The sequence below is a fragment of the Copadichromis virginalis genome, linkage group LG3 (genome assembly GCF_057382275.1).
Source record: "Copadichromis virginalis isolate Kocher_CV1m ecotype Utaka linkage group LG3, C_Virginalis_male_GT1.1, whole genome shotgun sequence".
Lineage (NCBI taxonomy): Eukaryota > Metazoa > Chordata > Actinopteri > Cichliformes > Cichlidae > Copadichromis > Copadichromis virginalis.
This window is the reverse complement of record NC_140620.1, coordinates 9,783,785-9,800,394: the sequence shown is the minus strand read 5'-3', so window position 1 is coordinate 9,800,394 and position 16,610 is coordinate 9,783,785. Positions and strand designations below refer to the sequence as shown.

Genomic DNA, 16,610 nt, shown 5'->3' with positions numbered 1-16,610 from the left:
GAGAGATTTCCAGAGTGAAGGTAAGTTGTTCGAGGTCCAAGGGATGAGCTTAAGGTAGAGTAAGAGACGTGGAAAACTAAGGCACACGAGAACAAGGGAAGCAAAGCCAGCTCCAACATGGAGTAGCTGACTAACTGGTGGAGAAGGAACGTCAGTGTGAGGCTTAAATATCTCCAGCCTGATTGCCAAAAATCAGCTCCAGGTGAGTGGAGCAGATGAAGAGATTATGGACCTGCTTGGGGCGGATATGAAAGAGGTTCAAGAACCTGGTGGAAATTTGCAGCCACTCACCTCGATTGTAACGGAATGACACACCAGTAAACTCCACTGATTTGTTGTTTGTTTGAGTTGATGCTCCCCACTCAGGCTCTCAGCAGCTTTGGCTAAGTGGACAGTAAAGGTACTGCAGGCAGGTCTTGCAAAATAAAAAAGCACATTCTTGAAGGTTAGATGTTTATTCCACCTCAGCTGTGGGATGAACAGTGTGAAAAAGCTGTTTCATGGATTCTATTTGCAGGTTTACGTCCTGTTTGAGTCTCACTTTGCTCGTATTTGAAGCTCATCATCAGAAAGTAACAAAGCATACAAACTCTGAGAGAAATTAAATTTGACTCAGTTGACATGATGGAAAATTTGTAAACAGAAGAGGAAGTGAAGACTATACAACAAAGGCCGGTCAGACAAACATTTAGTACATGCAGCTAGCAGCTGTGGTTTCCTGAGTGAAAGCTGATATCTGATGATTGTTGGCTGATATCTATACAAACCATCATGTTACAGAAACTGAAAACATCTCTACTTGATTTCCTCTTCACAACATGACAAACAAATATCAAATAAAACCAAAACACAAAAGAAGATGAGTGAACTCTTCCTGTCGCCTAAACAACACATGAAACTGTGGACAGACCTGAACAGATTTGATTTGAGAGTCAGTCAGTGAGAGCTCACACTCTGTTAGTGTGTCCATCTGTGACAGATGAGTGAAGCACTTCAGTGTTTACACTCAGTGTTTGTCCTGGACCATGGTTCACTTCATCAACTCACCTGCAGTGCAGACAGCAGCAGCACACACACACCTGCAACAGGAGGTCAGAGGTCACTGAAGGTCAGAGGTCACTAAAGGTCAAAGGTCATTTAAAGACACTGTTAATTTAATGTTACAGTCACATAGTCTTTGGCTGTTGCCAAATTCAGAGGCCGCATTTGTAGGCCGAATACGTCACAGTGAGGCGATGAAGGTTGTTCATATTTGAAGGCTCCTCCAAATGTGGCCCACAAATGCGTCCTCTGTCTCCCCAGATTTGAAGGATGGGTCTCGCGAATCCTTCATGGACAGCCATAAATGCAGCAGCAAGGCGCATTAAGATCAAATGAATATCGTGGAGGGGAAATCAACAGAGGACAGGAAATCTCTACCTTATCCCACTGGGATTCAGCATTCTGAACAAGCTGAAGATGAGAGAGCAGAGCCTGGCTGATACCAAAATAAAGACTATCACAGTAATCAAGCCTGGATTAAATAAATGCATGAATAACTTTCTAAAGTCAGCAGATTACAAAATGTTCTTATTTTTTGCCCTGAGCTGGAAGAAGTTGGCTTTTACAACGGAATTGATTTGTTTCACAAATGAAAAACTGCCATGAAAGAAATCACTTGCAAATTTTTTAATCAGGAAGTTCTGGAGTTTTCCAAAGGGCTAAGGTCACCGTAAAGATAATAACGGGGCTCAAATCGTAAAATCTACGTTCTTTGATCATTTACATGCAAAATATTTAATGTCAACCATGATTTTAAATCATTGGGTTAATCTAGCAAAACTGCACCAGCTGTTTGTGGTCAAACAGCCGCTAAAAAGAGCTTAGTAATAGTAATAACGAGATAATAATAATAGTAATAACATCTTGGAGATTGAGAGACCAGTGACGGACATCTAGAGCAACTGTAAAATTGGCAGAAACAACCAGAAAGAAAGAAAGCAGGGAAACTATAACTGATACGGGAAAATTTGACTGAACCACACGGCGTTGTTGAGGTGGAACTGCTGAGTGAAACAAAGCTGACCTTGAGGAGACAGGCATTTGAGGAGGGAGTTTGTGGGTCGTCTTCTTCCTTCTACTCATCATCATCATTCTTAGTTTACTGTAGTTCATGAGGTCATGGTATTTCATTCTCAGTAATAATTTGATCCAGTTCAGCACACTCTCATGTTCTGTCAGACACTGTTTATCTTTTCTTTCTTCATGGCGGGAAACAGTCCACAACGTTCGAACAGCAGTTAAACTGAACTTAAACACATAAAACACTTCGTGGTTTATCACACCGGTTGTTTTACCTTTGATCATTTCCCACTGGTGTCAACAAGGAAGCCCTGTCACGCAGAGACTTCAGCTTCTCTCAGCAGTTAACCACACCAGCAGCACCTGTTTTGATGTGGGTGAATGAACACTCGACTCTGGGAAAAAACAGCTACTGACTCAGGTGACTTCACCATTTATCTGCTTTTGATGTGACTGCTGCGTCTCACACAGGAGAACTTTCTCCCGTCACTTTGGTGACTCTGCATCTTCATCAGCTCCTCGTGTGGAATCTAAAAGGTGGCCTAACCTCATCTTTGATCTCTCTCTGAGCGACTTGTCAACTTTATTTTTCACCAAACACACATGGATAAAGAAAATTTCCCACATTTATTTTGGAAAAGGGCAGACGTTCATACTAACCTGAACTGACTCACACTATGTACCAATCACATTCTTCCAATGCAGCGATCTGTTGAAGCTGCAGGATCAGTGCCACGGCTGTCTGACACTGTCACTGTCCCATTTTTCAAACAGTGACTCGACCACAGAGACCACAGTAAAGGTTTAGTGGAAACCAGTGACAACGTTAACTGTAAAACAGGAAACTAGCGACAGAGCTGCAGACCTGCTGTGGATCCTGCGTTCCTGTCCCACTTTCAAAACTTTTGATATATTTGAGGTAAAAATATTTTTTCCATGACCACATGTTACGACCTCAAAGTAGTGATGCTGTTTAAAACAAATAAAAACAGAATCCAATGATTTTCAAGTCTCATATTCTCTCAAAGAGAGAAAACCAAACACATATCAGAAGTGTAATTTTGTAATGCTCCTGTACAGCCTCGCCTTTTAACATCATTCTGGAAATGTCTGTGAACTGAGGACAGCATTTTGGACTTTTTGGGAGTGGGATGTTGCTCCATCCGTGTCTGATGGAGGGTTTTAGCCGCCCAGCAGTCCTGGCTCTTCTTTGTCCTGCTTCTGGTTTCATGATTGTCGCGGGGTCCTCTCCTAAACTTCTCCCGAACAAATACAGGCGTAGTCGGAAAGCATTCAGTGTGGATAATTTATTTATTTTGCCGGCCTCCCAGGTGCACAAAAAGTTATTTACAAAGAAAATAGAACTGACTTAAGTCAGCTCAAACAAACATCTATATACAAAACACAGTCTGCATGTTACCCTCTCTGTAACAGCTCACTGGAAAAAAAACAACAGGTGGGCCCTGACCGCCTTCTCTTATACCCCATAGCCCCTCCCACTAGGCGTAATAGTCATCTCTTTATTATTTCTTTTATCAAACCGTCTTTCCCCCTCAGCTTATTTCCTGCTGTAGTCCTACAATACATATATGTATATACAGACATTTATGGCCACTTCCAGGCAGCCTACAGTGTTTCACAATAACACCAAACAAACCAAAAGAATAATGCAGTTCACGTGACCCTTCAAGCGCACGCGAACCCACTATTTAAACCCCGGAACACCATACCATCGGCTTGCATAACCCCCGTATAATCGGCGATCACAGCGAGTCTCTGCGACCGGCTTTATTGAAGGTAAGTGGGAAAATATGTTGGCCACCCTCTGCGCTGCTCAAAATATACCTCTCACCCTTTTTTGTTTATCTGCCCGGTCGCCGAAAAGCCGCGCAGCCACGGTAATTGTAAAAACTAATGGTGGTGGTGCGTGTATGCGCCCAGATCAGCTGTCGGCGGCTCGGGACGGTGTAACTCCGTCACAATGATGCTCCAGATGTTTTCATTGATGAAAGATCAGGACTGCAGGCAGGCCAGTTCAGCACCTGACTCTCCTACTATGAAGCTGCGCTCCTGGAATAGGTGGTGTGGTGAACTGTGTTCATTGACAGTCATTTCTGAAAGTGTTCCTCCTCCAGCTGTTGGTCTTTGGTACCACTTGGTTTTCTCTTCTTTTAACCTGTAGAGACAGAGGTCAAATACACATGGCAGCATGAAGAGGAGAAAAAAAGTCTCATCTTCTTCAACTCTCAATTTCTCTTGCTTTTATCACTCATTTATGTCACCTGCTAGAATGTGTACCTGTAGTGTTTATGCTCAGGCTGGAGTAAATCACTTCTGGTTGGATGACTGACATCTTATTGGCTGACTCTCTAATGGTGACCTCGGCATATGTGACATCATTTGTAGAGGCTGGCTGGTGTCTCCCTGCAGAAATGATGTGATGTGAATGAACGTTGGTGATCACTTCACTGCTGTAGGATGTTTAGAAGACTTTCATAGACAGTCTGATGTTACAGGTACAGGATTCAGGAGCAAAGACTGGTTGATTATGGATTAAGCAGAGCCATGATGGCAGCATCAGAGTGATGAGACCACAGAACACTGTTCCTGTATCATACCACCTTAACAAGTGACAGCCAATCAGGAAAAACAACCCAAACTGGTGTTTGTGTCTGTGGGGTTTTAGTCTGAATCTAATTTCTAGGGAGCGATCCTACAATTGAAACCCTGATGGAAGCTGTCTGGACGTGACTTTGGATGAGAGATAAGCCCAGTTTATATCAGTAATACTTTTCATTTTTATGGACCCACTTCCAGAACTTTTAAAACTTTTCAATTGGGCCATGGGAACGCATCAGTCTAAAGATGTTGGGACCCAGTGCTCTACAAAATAAATGCAGACAGGAAAGTCCCTCAGATTTTCTCAAGTGAAATTTCAAAATATTTTAATTTGCTGCTTGAACCAAAAGAGCCCAGGTGGGTCAGACAGATATCATATCTGTGTGTTTCTTCCAAAGAAGCTGAACTAGAACCAAAACCAGAACCACAAGGACCAGAGAACCTACAGTAACTATGACTGGGATGATGAAGGAGGGATTAGGAAGAGGAGGAGGAGAACAGGAGATATGGATGTTTGCTGATGTTTTTGTTGTTGGTGGTGTTGGTGTAGTAGGATCTGCAGGAAAGATATGAAGCTGGGTCATTCAGTTTGTTATCTTCTCAACAGGTTTAAGCTTTAAGAGGAAACAGTGTTCTGACCTCTGACCCTCAGAAAGCTCTGAGGAGATGATCCAAACTCATCAGGAGCACACCAGTAGAGACCTTCATCAGACTGCTGCACGTTAATGGTGATTATGTTCTCTGATGTAGGTCCAACAGGACGTCCATTAAAGTAGAAATAAGCTGCAGCTGTGCCACCAATTTTGTTTTTACAGCGTAGAGTGACATCACTTCCTGTCCTCACAGGAAGTGCAGGGATCTCCAGGATCACTTCTTTATCTGAGGAAAAGACCCACAGAGTGATGTAGAGGTGGTATAACAGTCTGCTGTTAGTCTGATGAAATGAATGACTTCATTACCTGATACAGTGATGTTGACTTCTTCACTCTTCTCTCCAGCTTCACCTTCACACCAGTAAACTCCACTGACTGGGCTGAACTCATCAAAAACACAGGATGGACCATTTATCTTCCCAAAGCCCCGCCCACCCGCTCCACATGACTCAGTCCCACTTCCTGTGTCCCTCTTCACCGTCCATCCATCAGAGCCCAGCTGACCTTCACATGTCAGAGACACTGAGGCTGCTGTGAAGAACTGCTGAAGGTTTGGACTGACGCTCAGAGAGACTGGAGGACAGACGGACAGTTTCTATCAGTGTTTACACTCAGTGTTTGTCCTGGAACCTGGAATTTTAAATCATTATGCTATTATTATCATTTCAAAATGCCAATCACTGGCTGTCACTACAGGTCTGTGCTGGACTTTCAGTAACAGCCACTTCCATGCAACAACTGCCTGAAACATAGTACACTAAAAATTCATTCTTTACAAATCCCTTTGCAGCCCTGGCAAAAGCCTGCTTTTAGTAAATGGTAGAAGGACTGGTTCTTATGTAGCACTTATATAGCGCTACTCTGACGCCACAGCCAGGGTTCAGTTTATCAGCAAGAGATTTTTATTTAAACAAAGGAATAAACTGAAGGCTTATTTTTGGCCAAGACAAACATCAAAGTTGAAGGCAGCTGGACATTTGGATGCAGAATGTACACTTTTTAAGCAATGGCAAGAAAAACAGATGAGCAGGGCCTTCATTCTGAAAAACAGGACAAGCTCTAAATCTTAGCAGGGAGCTGACGGGACTGGCAGAGAGAAAATCCTCTTCTTCCCATCCTCCTTTAAATTTGATCTGGGAAACTCCATCAATAACTCAGCCCTGATGCACAAGAGAACGAGAATGAGTAGATGGTTAAAAGAGAATCCAGGAGATGGAAAGACAAGAAGAATAGAGGAGCAAAGAAATTATCACAAGGACCCACAGTGGACAAAGGGTCATAATCATATTTTGTGAAGCAATAACTTGTTGGATAACAGCTGAATGTGTACCTGCAGTGTCCTCGGACTGGAGAAAACAACATGTGAGTGTGTATCTGTAATTTTATTGGCTGATTGTCTGAAGTTCATATCCTGATAGGTGACTTGACTCAGACTTGATGACAGCGTCCTTTCTGCAGGAATGAGAAAGACGAGGATTTAAACACGAGACAAATAATAAAAGATTCTAAACCGAAGACGTCTGCCAGCATGGAGCACAAACTGGGTGTCATCAGGACGCTACAACACAGAGCGAACACCATCCCCACAGACACAGCAGCCAGGAGGAACATCACATCAAGAAGGCCCTGAGTAAATGTGGTTATCCCAGCTAGTGATGTGTCGGTCGCGAAGGAAACTCTCAGAGCCGACTCTTTGACGTGAACGACACGAGCCGGCTCCTTATCGCGAGCCGTGGGTTTTTTTTTTCTCTCACCCTCTCTCTCTCGCACTTTTTTTCGCTTCACTGAGCAGAGGGGGGAGGGGCGGTAGTTACACTCAGTAGCACAGGAACAGAGCGGGAGGGAGAGAGAAAGAGAGGCAGGGACAACAACGTGACATTAGAAAGGTATAGTAATCATCCACAACTATTTTCAGTTGCAGATGATAAAGGATTCAGAAAGTTTATTCATGCAGGTCCATATGACAGAGAATATGCATCTTCTTTTTGTTTTCATATTATAATTTATATTTAATTGTGTTGTGGTTTGCAGTGTTTTGTGTTGTTTCACTTTAAATTTGTAAAAGGAAAAAGCTGAAAATTTAAATAGTTAAAAGTTGAAATGTAATTAGTTGGTTTTTGTATTATATGATTTATTTATTACATTTTATGTGGAGTGAATAAAAAAGTATATTTACGGTGGCCCCTACAGACAAAGCACGTACAAACTCCGAAGCACATACAGAAGACAACAGAAGTGCTCCAGGATGCTAGGGGGCAGTGTTGAGCTTTTGTTACCTAGAGGCTACACAAGCCAGCAAGTACCAACGACCGGATTTGGTGTGTGGTAGTAACAGGCAGTGTTGGTCAAGTTACTTGAAAAAAGTAATCAGTAACTAATTACTGATTACTTCCCCAAAAAAGTAATCCCGTTACTTTACTGATTACTTATTTTGAAAAGTAATTAATTACTTAATTACTTAGTTACTTTTTAAAAACATGATTTACAACCTGAAGAGGTGATAAAGCGATAGATCTTTCAGCCCAATTCTAATTTTTCTGCATAATCCATCATACAAAATGTAATCAAATGGAAAAGTCTCTTTTTTTTAACTTGTTTTATCAGTTTTAATCTTTTAACTTTATGCATCAAGCAAAAATTTAATTATATGCAACATTCTCTGACTTGAATAAATTAGTTTAACATTTAAACCTATTTTCTGCACATTCCAGCACATAAAATAAAATATTTTTTGTGTTTACACTCAGTCTTTCAAATAGATGCAAGTAAAACACAGCAGAAAATAAATAAAGTCAAAGACTCAGCGGTCCTGTTGCTCTATTTTCACCTGTAAAGCAGGAGTGGGGTGTCAGCAACATGGTCTTCATGTTGCTGACACTTAGCTGGGCAGAAAGTTTAATCGCTGACTTAGTCCAGACTATATGGTGACTTTCCTGCAGGATTCCAGGTTAAACTGCTGAGTCTGAACCTCTGAGAGGTTTGCAGTGATGATGAGATCGATTTAAACCGAAAAACTTTCATCATGCATGTTTGAAACCATTTTCTATCACTCTTCATACATTTCAGTTAAAAGTGTGAGCTCCATTATTCAACATTAACATCACTTCTTGGTTCCTGCCCAACTTCACAGCCACCAATCAAATGAAACCAGAAAGACATAAGAAAGAGAATGAACTGTTCCTCCTGCCTTGACGAAACTTTTCAGAATTTTTACATGAACTTTAAAGTCAGTAGCTGCAAGCTTGTAACTGCTGAAAGGTTGTTTTCCTGCCATATTGTTTGTTGGAGCTGTGATAAATAAATCGATGATTTTAGTGTTTGACTCACCGAGGAGCAGAGAGACCGATGCAGTCTTCATGTTGTCTGGATGACGACTGAACGTCAGTCTGAGCAGCAGAGAGACGCCTTCAGCTTCAGCACTTCCCCGTTAACAGTCTTCAGTACGTCACGCTGCTGCTCCATCACAAAGAGGCAGAGCAGCTTCTCCAGCAAACGTCAGTGAATGAGATGTTCCGTTGGGTAATTCAGCTCCGAATCTATAATCCTTTTAAAAAACAAACTCCCTTTTCCTACAAAATGTTAATTGAACTCACATGTAGTTATAAGGAAAAACAGACTGTATGTGTCCAAGTCCAAACTATAAATGTATATCATCACTTTAGCTCCATCTTTGTAGAAGTAGTCGGTTTAAATCTGGTTTTACTATCTTAGAAAACATTATGAGTTGCAGCAGTTTATAATAACTAAGAAGCTGTAAAATTAAAGGTGTTGAGGTGGCAGGCAGGATGTAGGACCCAAACGCAGGACTAGTGATGTGTCCTGTGTGTCGAAGCTTCGAATCGTGCGTCGGGTAATCGCGGGGGCGTTTTTCTGAAGCGCGTATCGAGGCTTGCTTTGATTACGTATGCAGTGACATTCGAGGCCTTGCGGGCAGTCCGTACCACGTAACTGATTCAGGGACTGGTTCACCGGTTCGCGCCAGATTCGAAATAACATGGGCAGGAAAACAGCTGATTCCCCATCACACCGTGTTGTGGAATTGGATTACGTACGTGCTACATAGTTACTTGTGCATTTCTTCTTCGATGGAACCAGCAAGGAAGAGATTTTTTTTTTTTTTGTCTCTCCTAATAAAGTATGCACACAATAATAAATATCACAAATGATAAACACCAAAATATAAATAAACAACACTACACATCCTATAATCTGATTTCTGTCTTTTAGTTTATTAAAAAGTGAAGCACCAAACACTAGTTTGTGTCATTATCCAGATGTACATAAGGTTTACACATCATTATAATCAAAGAGCCCGCTTCACTTGAATTGAGTAGTAGAACAAATGAATCATCACAATGCTTCGAACCATGAGTCGACCAATTGGATGGAAAGCTTCAGTTCATCATGAGGCTTCATCTCACCATCACTACGCAGGACCCAGAGACAGAATGATTAACTAAAGTGGCAGCTTTATTGCTGGAGAACACTCGAATAGAAATAGAAGAAAACAAAACTAGAAACTCAAAACTTAAGCCCAAACTAGAAACCCGGGAAAGTAGAAAATCAAACCAGGAAAGAGTGAACCAAAACATTACCAGAAGCACATAGAAAACAAAACACAGTACAGTGAGGGTACAACACAACAACTAACAGAGAAACACAAGGCTTAAATACACAAGCAGGACTACGAGAAGATGGGGAATAGGTGGTAACACATCTGGGACAAATCAGGCCTAATGACAGAAGGGAAGCAAAACCAAGCACACTGCACACAGGACAGGGACTATCAAAATAAAACAGGAAACACATGAGGCACAGACTTGATACTGAACAGAGGGAACACAGAGCACAGGGACAGGATTGACAAACTGCAACATGAGACACGACTGAACAAGAAAATCAGCATGAAGACAGAACTAAACCTTGAGTAAACATGAGGGCTACAGGAAGAAAACCCAAGTAGATTAGATTAGATTAGATTAGATGAAACTTTATTAATCCCTCGGGTGGGTTCCTCCAGGAAATTCAGTTTCCAGTAGCAAAGCACCGAAAGAAGTTGCATGTTACAGATACATTAAGGGGAATAAGAGTAAGGATATAAGCATAAATACACCATATATACACATATAGATACAGAATATACAATATGGATAAATAGGATTGCTCATTTGAGTGAGTATATTTCACCGTTGCTTTCGTATACATGAAGCGGACATACCTGAGTGGCTGTGATCTAATCCTGTTTACATAAAGTAAGCCTGCTCCCGAGCAGGTTTACGCTTACGGATCTGTTGCTATGACAGCAAGTCCCGGATGAGCTTCGGAGAACCGAACGATCCAAGATCACGCGAAATCGTCAACAATCAAATCCAGCTAACTTACTTACCCCCTACCCACCTGGCCTGTTGCCGGGTAACACTCTGCTGTTGTCTGGTTTCCAGAGGAGTCTGTCCAGGTGAGACACACATAGACAGGCTTATAAATGTTTGGACTCTTTATTTGGACTCATTTCCAACAATGTCAGCCCCAATAAAGTTCTGGATCATCTTGCATCAATAGGCTGCTGGTTTTCTTTACTGGTTTCAGGTGTTACCAGCAAAATAGTTGTTTAATCATCTGGAAATGTACCCAGATTTATTTATTTAGACAGAGATCTTGACCCCCCAATGTTCAATACAAAGTCACGCCGATGGTTACGTACCTGTGCGGTTTACCTGTGTGTGTGTTTCAGGACAGGAAGTGTGTACTGCACGTACTTACCTGTCAGCTCCATAACTGTGGTCTCCCTGGGAGACACCAGGTAAGTTTACAGGTAAAGTCTGGTTCACGTGTTTGTCGTGCTGTTGTTTATTTGTTTGTTTGGTTTCTATACGCTCGGCCCAGCCTCCTCCTCCTGCTCCCATCATGCACCTGGGTGAGTGGGCTCTGAGCAGTGAGTCACATGCTCATCGTCGTCTTTAAACTTTATTTTATCTTTAAAAATTTAAGATCGGGTCATGTTTTTATTCCTGAGGCTTTAACTGTGAAAGGGCACATCCTGTTTACATCCTGGTAACAGCTCCGTCTGCTCACACTTTACTGCCGAACTGGTTTGGGGGCGTGGCGTCAAACTGAGGGTTTTCTTCATATTTACAGTCGGTGTGAAAACGTCAGAAGGTTTGAGTGAAAAGAGAGAAAAAGATGTTTGTGAGGATTCACGTTGTGGATATCTGAGGTTATCAGAGTGTCAGGAAGGGAAACCTGAAGAAAGTCAAAGAGCCGCCCAGCACAGAACAAGCCTGTCAGAGCAAAGACTTCAAAGACTCTACAGGCTGCACAGGGACGCACTGTGAGCTCACAGAGCTCCACGTCTGCAGACACCTTCAGCCACACTGCTGAGGACGAAGACCTGCAGACTGAAACGTCCTGTGGTCAGAGGAGGTGAAACGAGAAGAAGATGCAGCTACAACCCAAAGAACAGCGTCCACACAGTGAAGCACGGTGGGGACGCTGTGGGGGGGCCACCACAGAGAGAAACAGGCGTCCTGCAGGACGTTTCCACAGGGCCGAGCCGTGACTCTGCAGAGACATAACCTCTGTGTCTGTCTCAGGTGTGTGACGGGGACGCTGACGACTTCCTCCTCCACTTCCTGTTGTGTCTGTGCAGCAGTGATGTCATGATTCGGCCGCTCAGCCTCACCTGCAGGAAACGCACCAACCAGAGACCAGAAGATAACCCCACCCTCACCACCCTGACTGCAACCTTCAGAGTCGTGTGTGTGTGTTTCAGAGGTGAGGAGGTTCACTCGAGGAAACAGAGTTCCTGACCAGACTGGCTCCTCCCCTTCAGCTCACCTGTCTGCACCTCCACCCTGACTGAGCTCCACCTGCTTCGTTCTGACTTCATCTGTTCTACGTGTTCGTACAAATAAAACTTTATTGTTCCTCCTCCTGTCACATGGTATCTCACCTTCACTGACCCTAACGCTGGTGATCAGGGTCAGAGGTCACACGAAGCTCTCTGGGTTTAACCTCACACGAAAGGGGCGTCGCTGTCATCATCACAACGGGGCCTATAACAGGTCATGTGACCCTTCTACAGGAAGTGATCCCTGTGGGTGGCGCCCACATCAGAGACGTTCTCAGATGGTGATTCATCAAACCTGCACCAGTAAAATCTGACAGTAGAAGGATGATGAGTGAAACTGGTTAATCTGGTGTTTGTGGCACAGAAGGTTTGACCTCCACTGTGTGACACGGGTCAGACTCCAGCTGGGCCTGCCGCTCTCAGCCTCACTCTGAGGAAGCCTACAGTCTGTCACAGTGGAAACTACACCGGGGGACCCCATCCTTGGGGTGGACCCATTTTTGTTTTAGCGTGTTTTGGGGTTTAAAAGCCACAGAGACGCGGTGCTTAGGAAAAATGCATTTCAGCTGTGCTGATGCTCCTGACACGTATAAGACTGGGGAAACCTGCATTCAGCTGGACCTGAAAAACACTATGTCCAGATAAACACAATCAACTTTTGGAGAAAAATAAAAGATTCTTCATCAGACTAACAACTAAAAACATGACACTTACCTTAACAGTATGGGCTACATCAAATATATTCAAGACCGACAACAACACTTCTCACTGCTGCTAATTTTAACAAAACTAAACAAAAAGTAGAAAAAGGCAATTCACCAAGTCTTGAAAAGTAAAACTGAAAAATAGAAACACAGAATAAAATAAAACATCCATCCAGATCTTTACCACCAACAACATAAAATCTATCTTAATTAAATGGCCAAATTCTCCAATAAATGAGCAATAATAAAGTAAGAAAAAATAAGACATTCAATTTATGGACGCTCAAATTAACAGAGCGACATTAAACGCACCTCATTGCCTGCCGTAGCGTTCTTCGCAGCTGCACTTCACCTCAAAGGTCGGTTAATACATCGGATTGAACTTAACCAAAGTCCAATTAAAGGAAAATAAATGTTTCTAACAAATACAATGAAGAAGATTAAAATAATTCACTGTCAGTTACTGTCGCTGTGAGTTTGACGAGGTCAGCTGCTTCATTTGGTTCTGCCTAAAGTTCTCTCAGTGATCCAGTGTTTATATGATAAGATACGTGTTTAATGCAGAGAGTTGGAATTACAAGTTGGTAAGAAGCTTTTTAACAAAGGTTTGATTTAAGCTTTAAGTTCAAAGGTGAAAGAAATTTCACGTTTGATGAAGGAAGATCAAGGCTAACAAGGACATAGGTCAAAGGTCAAAATAAGGTAAGGTGAGAAAATATAATAGATATATATAATCAATCAATAAGGTGAAAATATCAGATAAAAGGGTTTTTTTGGTTATAAGGAATAAAGAGGTCAAAGGTCAAAACAAGAGTACTGTTAAGTTAAAATTAAAGGGTCAAAGGTCAGATTAAACAGGTTACACAGAAAGGATCGGCAAAACTTAAACAAGGATAAAGAAATAATACATTAAACAAGGAAATAAATTAAAAGTCTGAGTTAATGAGAAATTAAACGTTTAAATCAGGTTAAGAGTTAAATTTTAAGCTTTTCTTAGTTAAACTAAATAAAATAATCAGAATAAACGATTGGAGGAAAAAAGCAAAGATGTTGTGATCAAATAGTTTGTACGGCAGAAAGAAAAACATGTTTCAGTAGATTGTATGTTGGAAACCACAGTAGACACAGTAGACTCAAATCATTGTTACTGAGGAATTCTGCCTTAAACAGTAAAGTGTTCTTTAACAGTGTGTGTGTGTCTGCAGCTGTTCTTTGTGTTGTTGCTGCATCGTTGCCTCAGGGGGAAAGTTGTGTGTGTGTTATGCAGACTAGCAGAGACTGCAGCTGTCAGCAGCCACACACACTTTCTATTCTTCAAATCAAATCACAGTGAAACATGTTCACTGACAGCTCAGCTTCAGCATCGTCTTCATGCTGTGACTGCAGCCGTTCAACTCTGTTTGTCTTTAACCCAAATCATCACAACATGCAAATATAATCATCAAAATGATGTGACTGGAAGGATGCAGCAGTCTGTGCTCCACCTTTCTCCTCCACACCTGCAGGTGGAGAACATGGATGCATGAATCTCTACAGAGTTCTTTGAATATTATCCGTCTCATCAGTTTTCAGTGAACAAAACTCCTCACAGAGCCAAAATAAGCAGTTTGTATCCAACATAACTCAGCTGGACTCTGATGCTCCGTATAACAGCCACACATGAGTCTGGATTCACTCAAAGCATTGAACAAACTTTATTGGAAATGAAGCTTTTGGACATTTGTTCTCTGATATTTGCTCTTCAGCTCGAGTCTCCATCAGTGGGAACATTTCCTGATTCAACTTTTCTTCTGTTCAAATCAAACTCCATGAGAATCAAAGTGTGAATCAGAGTCCTGATGATCAGATTCTATAGAAACATGGAGACTGTAGAGGATTTACACTCAATATGTTCATTTGTTCCCTTCAAGAAAAATCAATCATTCATCCAATTAAATCAGTCGTTGATCAGTTTGATTGACAGGACAGATGATCAGAGGTGCAGAGTTTTTACCTCCATCATTGGTACAGGGACTGAAGAATGGGTGGAGTTTGTGAGTGAAGGAGCAGCCAGTAAAGGAGTAGATCAGAGCTGCAGCACCTACATCATAAAAGGAGACCAGACCCTCCTCATAATCCACAAACACCCCCACCTTCTCAGGACCAGGATGGAGACAGAGGGGGACAAGAGAGGAAGCACAAGCACTGTACTTATTTCCATTTCTCAGCATCACAGTCCAGAAACCATCCTGAGGTCTCAGTGTGATTCGTCCCTTCCTGTTGATCGACTCTGTGGCCACTCCTAAATCCCAGTCAGTCTTTCCTTTAACCTGAACCTCAAAGTAAAATCTGCCTGAAGAGAAACTCTGCTCTCCTAAAACATTAGGACATGGAGAAAATCTCTCTGGGTTGTCTGGAAGTTTCTTCCTCACATCACTATGATAAACTTGTTTTCCATCATCAGACAGGATGAGATTAGGATGAGCTGTATCAGGATCCAGAGTCACATCCACCTCATGCTGCTGCACCCTCTGCAGCTCAGCCTCAAACAGCTTCTTCTTCATGGGTTTCCAGACTGTCTCCTCCAGCTGAGCCGCAGCTCTCCCCACAGTCCCCTCATATGATGGTGGATGAACTCTGACCTCTGTCCAGTCCTTGCTGGGTGGAGCAGCTTTCAGGGAGGAGAAGCTTTGGAGGAGGTGGAGGTGGTCTTCAGAGCGTGAGAGCTGCTCCACCTCAGAGCTTCTCTCCATCAGCTCAGAGATTTCCTGTTCCAGATCTTTGATGAGACCTTCAGCCTGTTTCTCTGTAGCTTCCTGTTTGTCTTCGATCTCCTTCATGAGCTCCTTCAGGCGTCTCTCAACAGACTCCATCAGAGCCGTGAGGACCTGAACACCTTCTGCTTTCTGTCTGTCTGCAGCATCTTTACTCATCTTCACCGACTCTGTGATCTCCTGAATCTTCAGTCGTCTCTTCTGGATCATCTGCTGAATCTCAGCCTCTGTCTTCTCCAGCTCTGCCTTCTTTCCTTCATATTCTTCTCTCAGAGGAACAAACTCGTGGTTCTTGTGGTCTAAAACAGGGCAGAGCATGCAGACACATGTCTGGTCGGTCTTACAGAACAGCTCCAGGAGTTTATCGTGCTTCGTGCACATCCTGCCTTCCAGGTTCTCCACAGCATCAACCAGCTGATGTCTTTTCAGACCTTTCAGTGTCAGATGAGGCTCCAGGTGAGTCTGACAGTAGGAGGTCTGACACACCAGGCAGGACTTCAGGGCCTTCAGTCTGGTTCCAGTGCAGACGTCACAGGGAACTTCTCCTGGTTTGGCAGCTTGTTGCTCTGAGCTGCTGCTGCTGGCTTTCTGCTGAGCTTCACGTCTGAACTGAGCAACCATCTCAGAGATGAAGGTGTTGATCTTCAGCTGAGGTCGAGTGTAGAAAGTCTCTTTACACATGGGACACTGACAGCTCTGACTCATGTCCCAGTGCTGACTGATGCAGGTTTTGCAGAAGTTGTGTCCACATGGTGTAGAGACTGGATCAGTGAACACATCCAGACAGATGGAGCACAGAAACTGATCTTCAGATCGCAGATTGCTGGCAGCAGACATGTCTGCACTCTGAGGGAGAAAGAAGAGAAACATTTGATTCAAAATTCACTTTAAATTTCATTTTACAAAGAGAGAAACAAGCGTCAGTAGTCTGAGGAGCTTGGAGAGAAAAGCGTCTGGACTTCTTTAAGTTTCT

The 16,610-nt window shown here is 42.7% G+C and overlaps 2 protein-coding genes and 1 long non-coding RNA gene across 3 annotated transcripts; all 3 read right to left on the bottom strand.

The window, feature by feature from the left end:
• Nucleotides 1-5,042: 5,042 nt before the first annotated feature.
• On the bottom strand, nucleotides 5,043-6,084 carry LOC146712657 (uncharacterized). Its single transcript, XM_085436864.1, has 4 exons — nucleotides 6,028-6,084; nucleotides 5,640-5,928; nucleotides 5,320-5,559; nucleotides 5,043-5,236 (listed from the first exon to the last, which is right to left on the bottom strand). Exons 1-4 carry the CDS (start codon nucleotides 6,082-6,084, stop codon nucleotides 5,043-5,045), a joined length of 780 nt encoding a protein of 259 aa, XP_085292990.1.
• A 133-nt stretch (nucleotides 6,085-6,217) lies between these two features.
• Nucleotides 6,218-6,903, bottom strand: LOC146712656 (uncharacterized). The gene is made up of 2 exons (XR_014919070.1): nucleotides 6,664-6,903; nucleotides 6,218-6,493 (listed from the first exon to the last, which is right to left on the bottom strand). It is a non-coding gene; the product is annotated as an uncharacterized LOC146712656 (long non-coding RNA).
• A 6,736-nt stretch (nucleotides 6,904-13,639) lies between these two features.
• Nucleotides 13,640-16,566, bottom strand: LOC146712655 (E3 ubiquitin-protein ligase TRIM21-like). The gene has a single exon (XM_085452133.1). It carries the CDS (start codon nucleotides 16,505-16,507, stop codon nucleotides 14,816-14,818), a length of 1,692 nt encoding a protein of 563 aa, XP_085308259.1. The 5' UTR covers nucleotides 16,508-16,566; the 3' UTR covers nucleotides 13,640-14,815.
• Nucleotides 16,567-16,610: the final 44 nt, after the last annotated feature.

What these genes read in the sequence shown, in the direction of transcription:
- LOC146712655 (XM_085452133.1), bottom strand. Translation starts at nt 16,507, where the DNA reads ATGTTTCTCTTCTTTCTCCCTCAGAGTGCAGACATGTCTGCTGCCAGC.
- LOC146712657 (XM_085436864.1), bottom strand. Translation starts at nt 6,084, where the DNA reads ATGTTTCAGGCAGTTGTTGCATGGAAGTGGCTGTTACTGAAAGTCCAG. An exon ending in TGAAAGTCCAGCACAGACCT is followed by an intron (nt 5,929 to 6,027) that starts GTAGTGACAGCC and finishes AAACACTGATAG; the next exon opens with AAACTGTCCGTCTGTCCTCC. An exon ending in AGTCAACATCACTGTATCAG is followed by an intron (nt 5,560 to 5,639) that starts GTAATGAAGTCA and finishes TCTTTTCCTCAG; the next exon opens with ATAAAGAAGTGATCCTGGAG.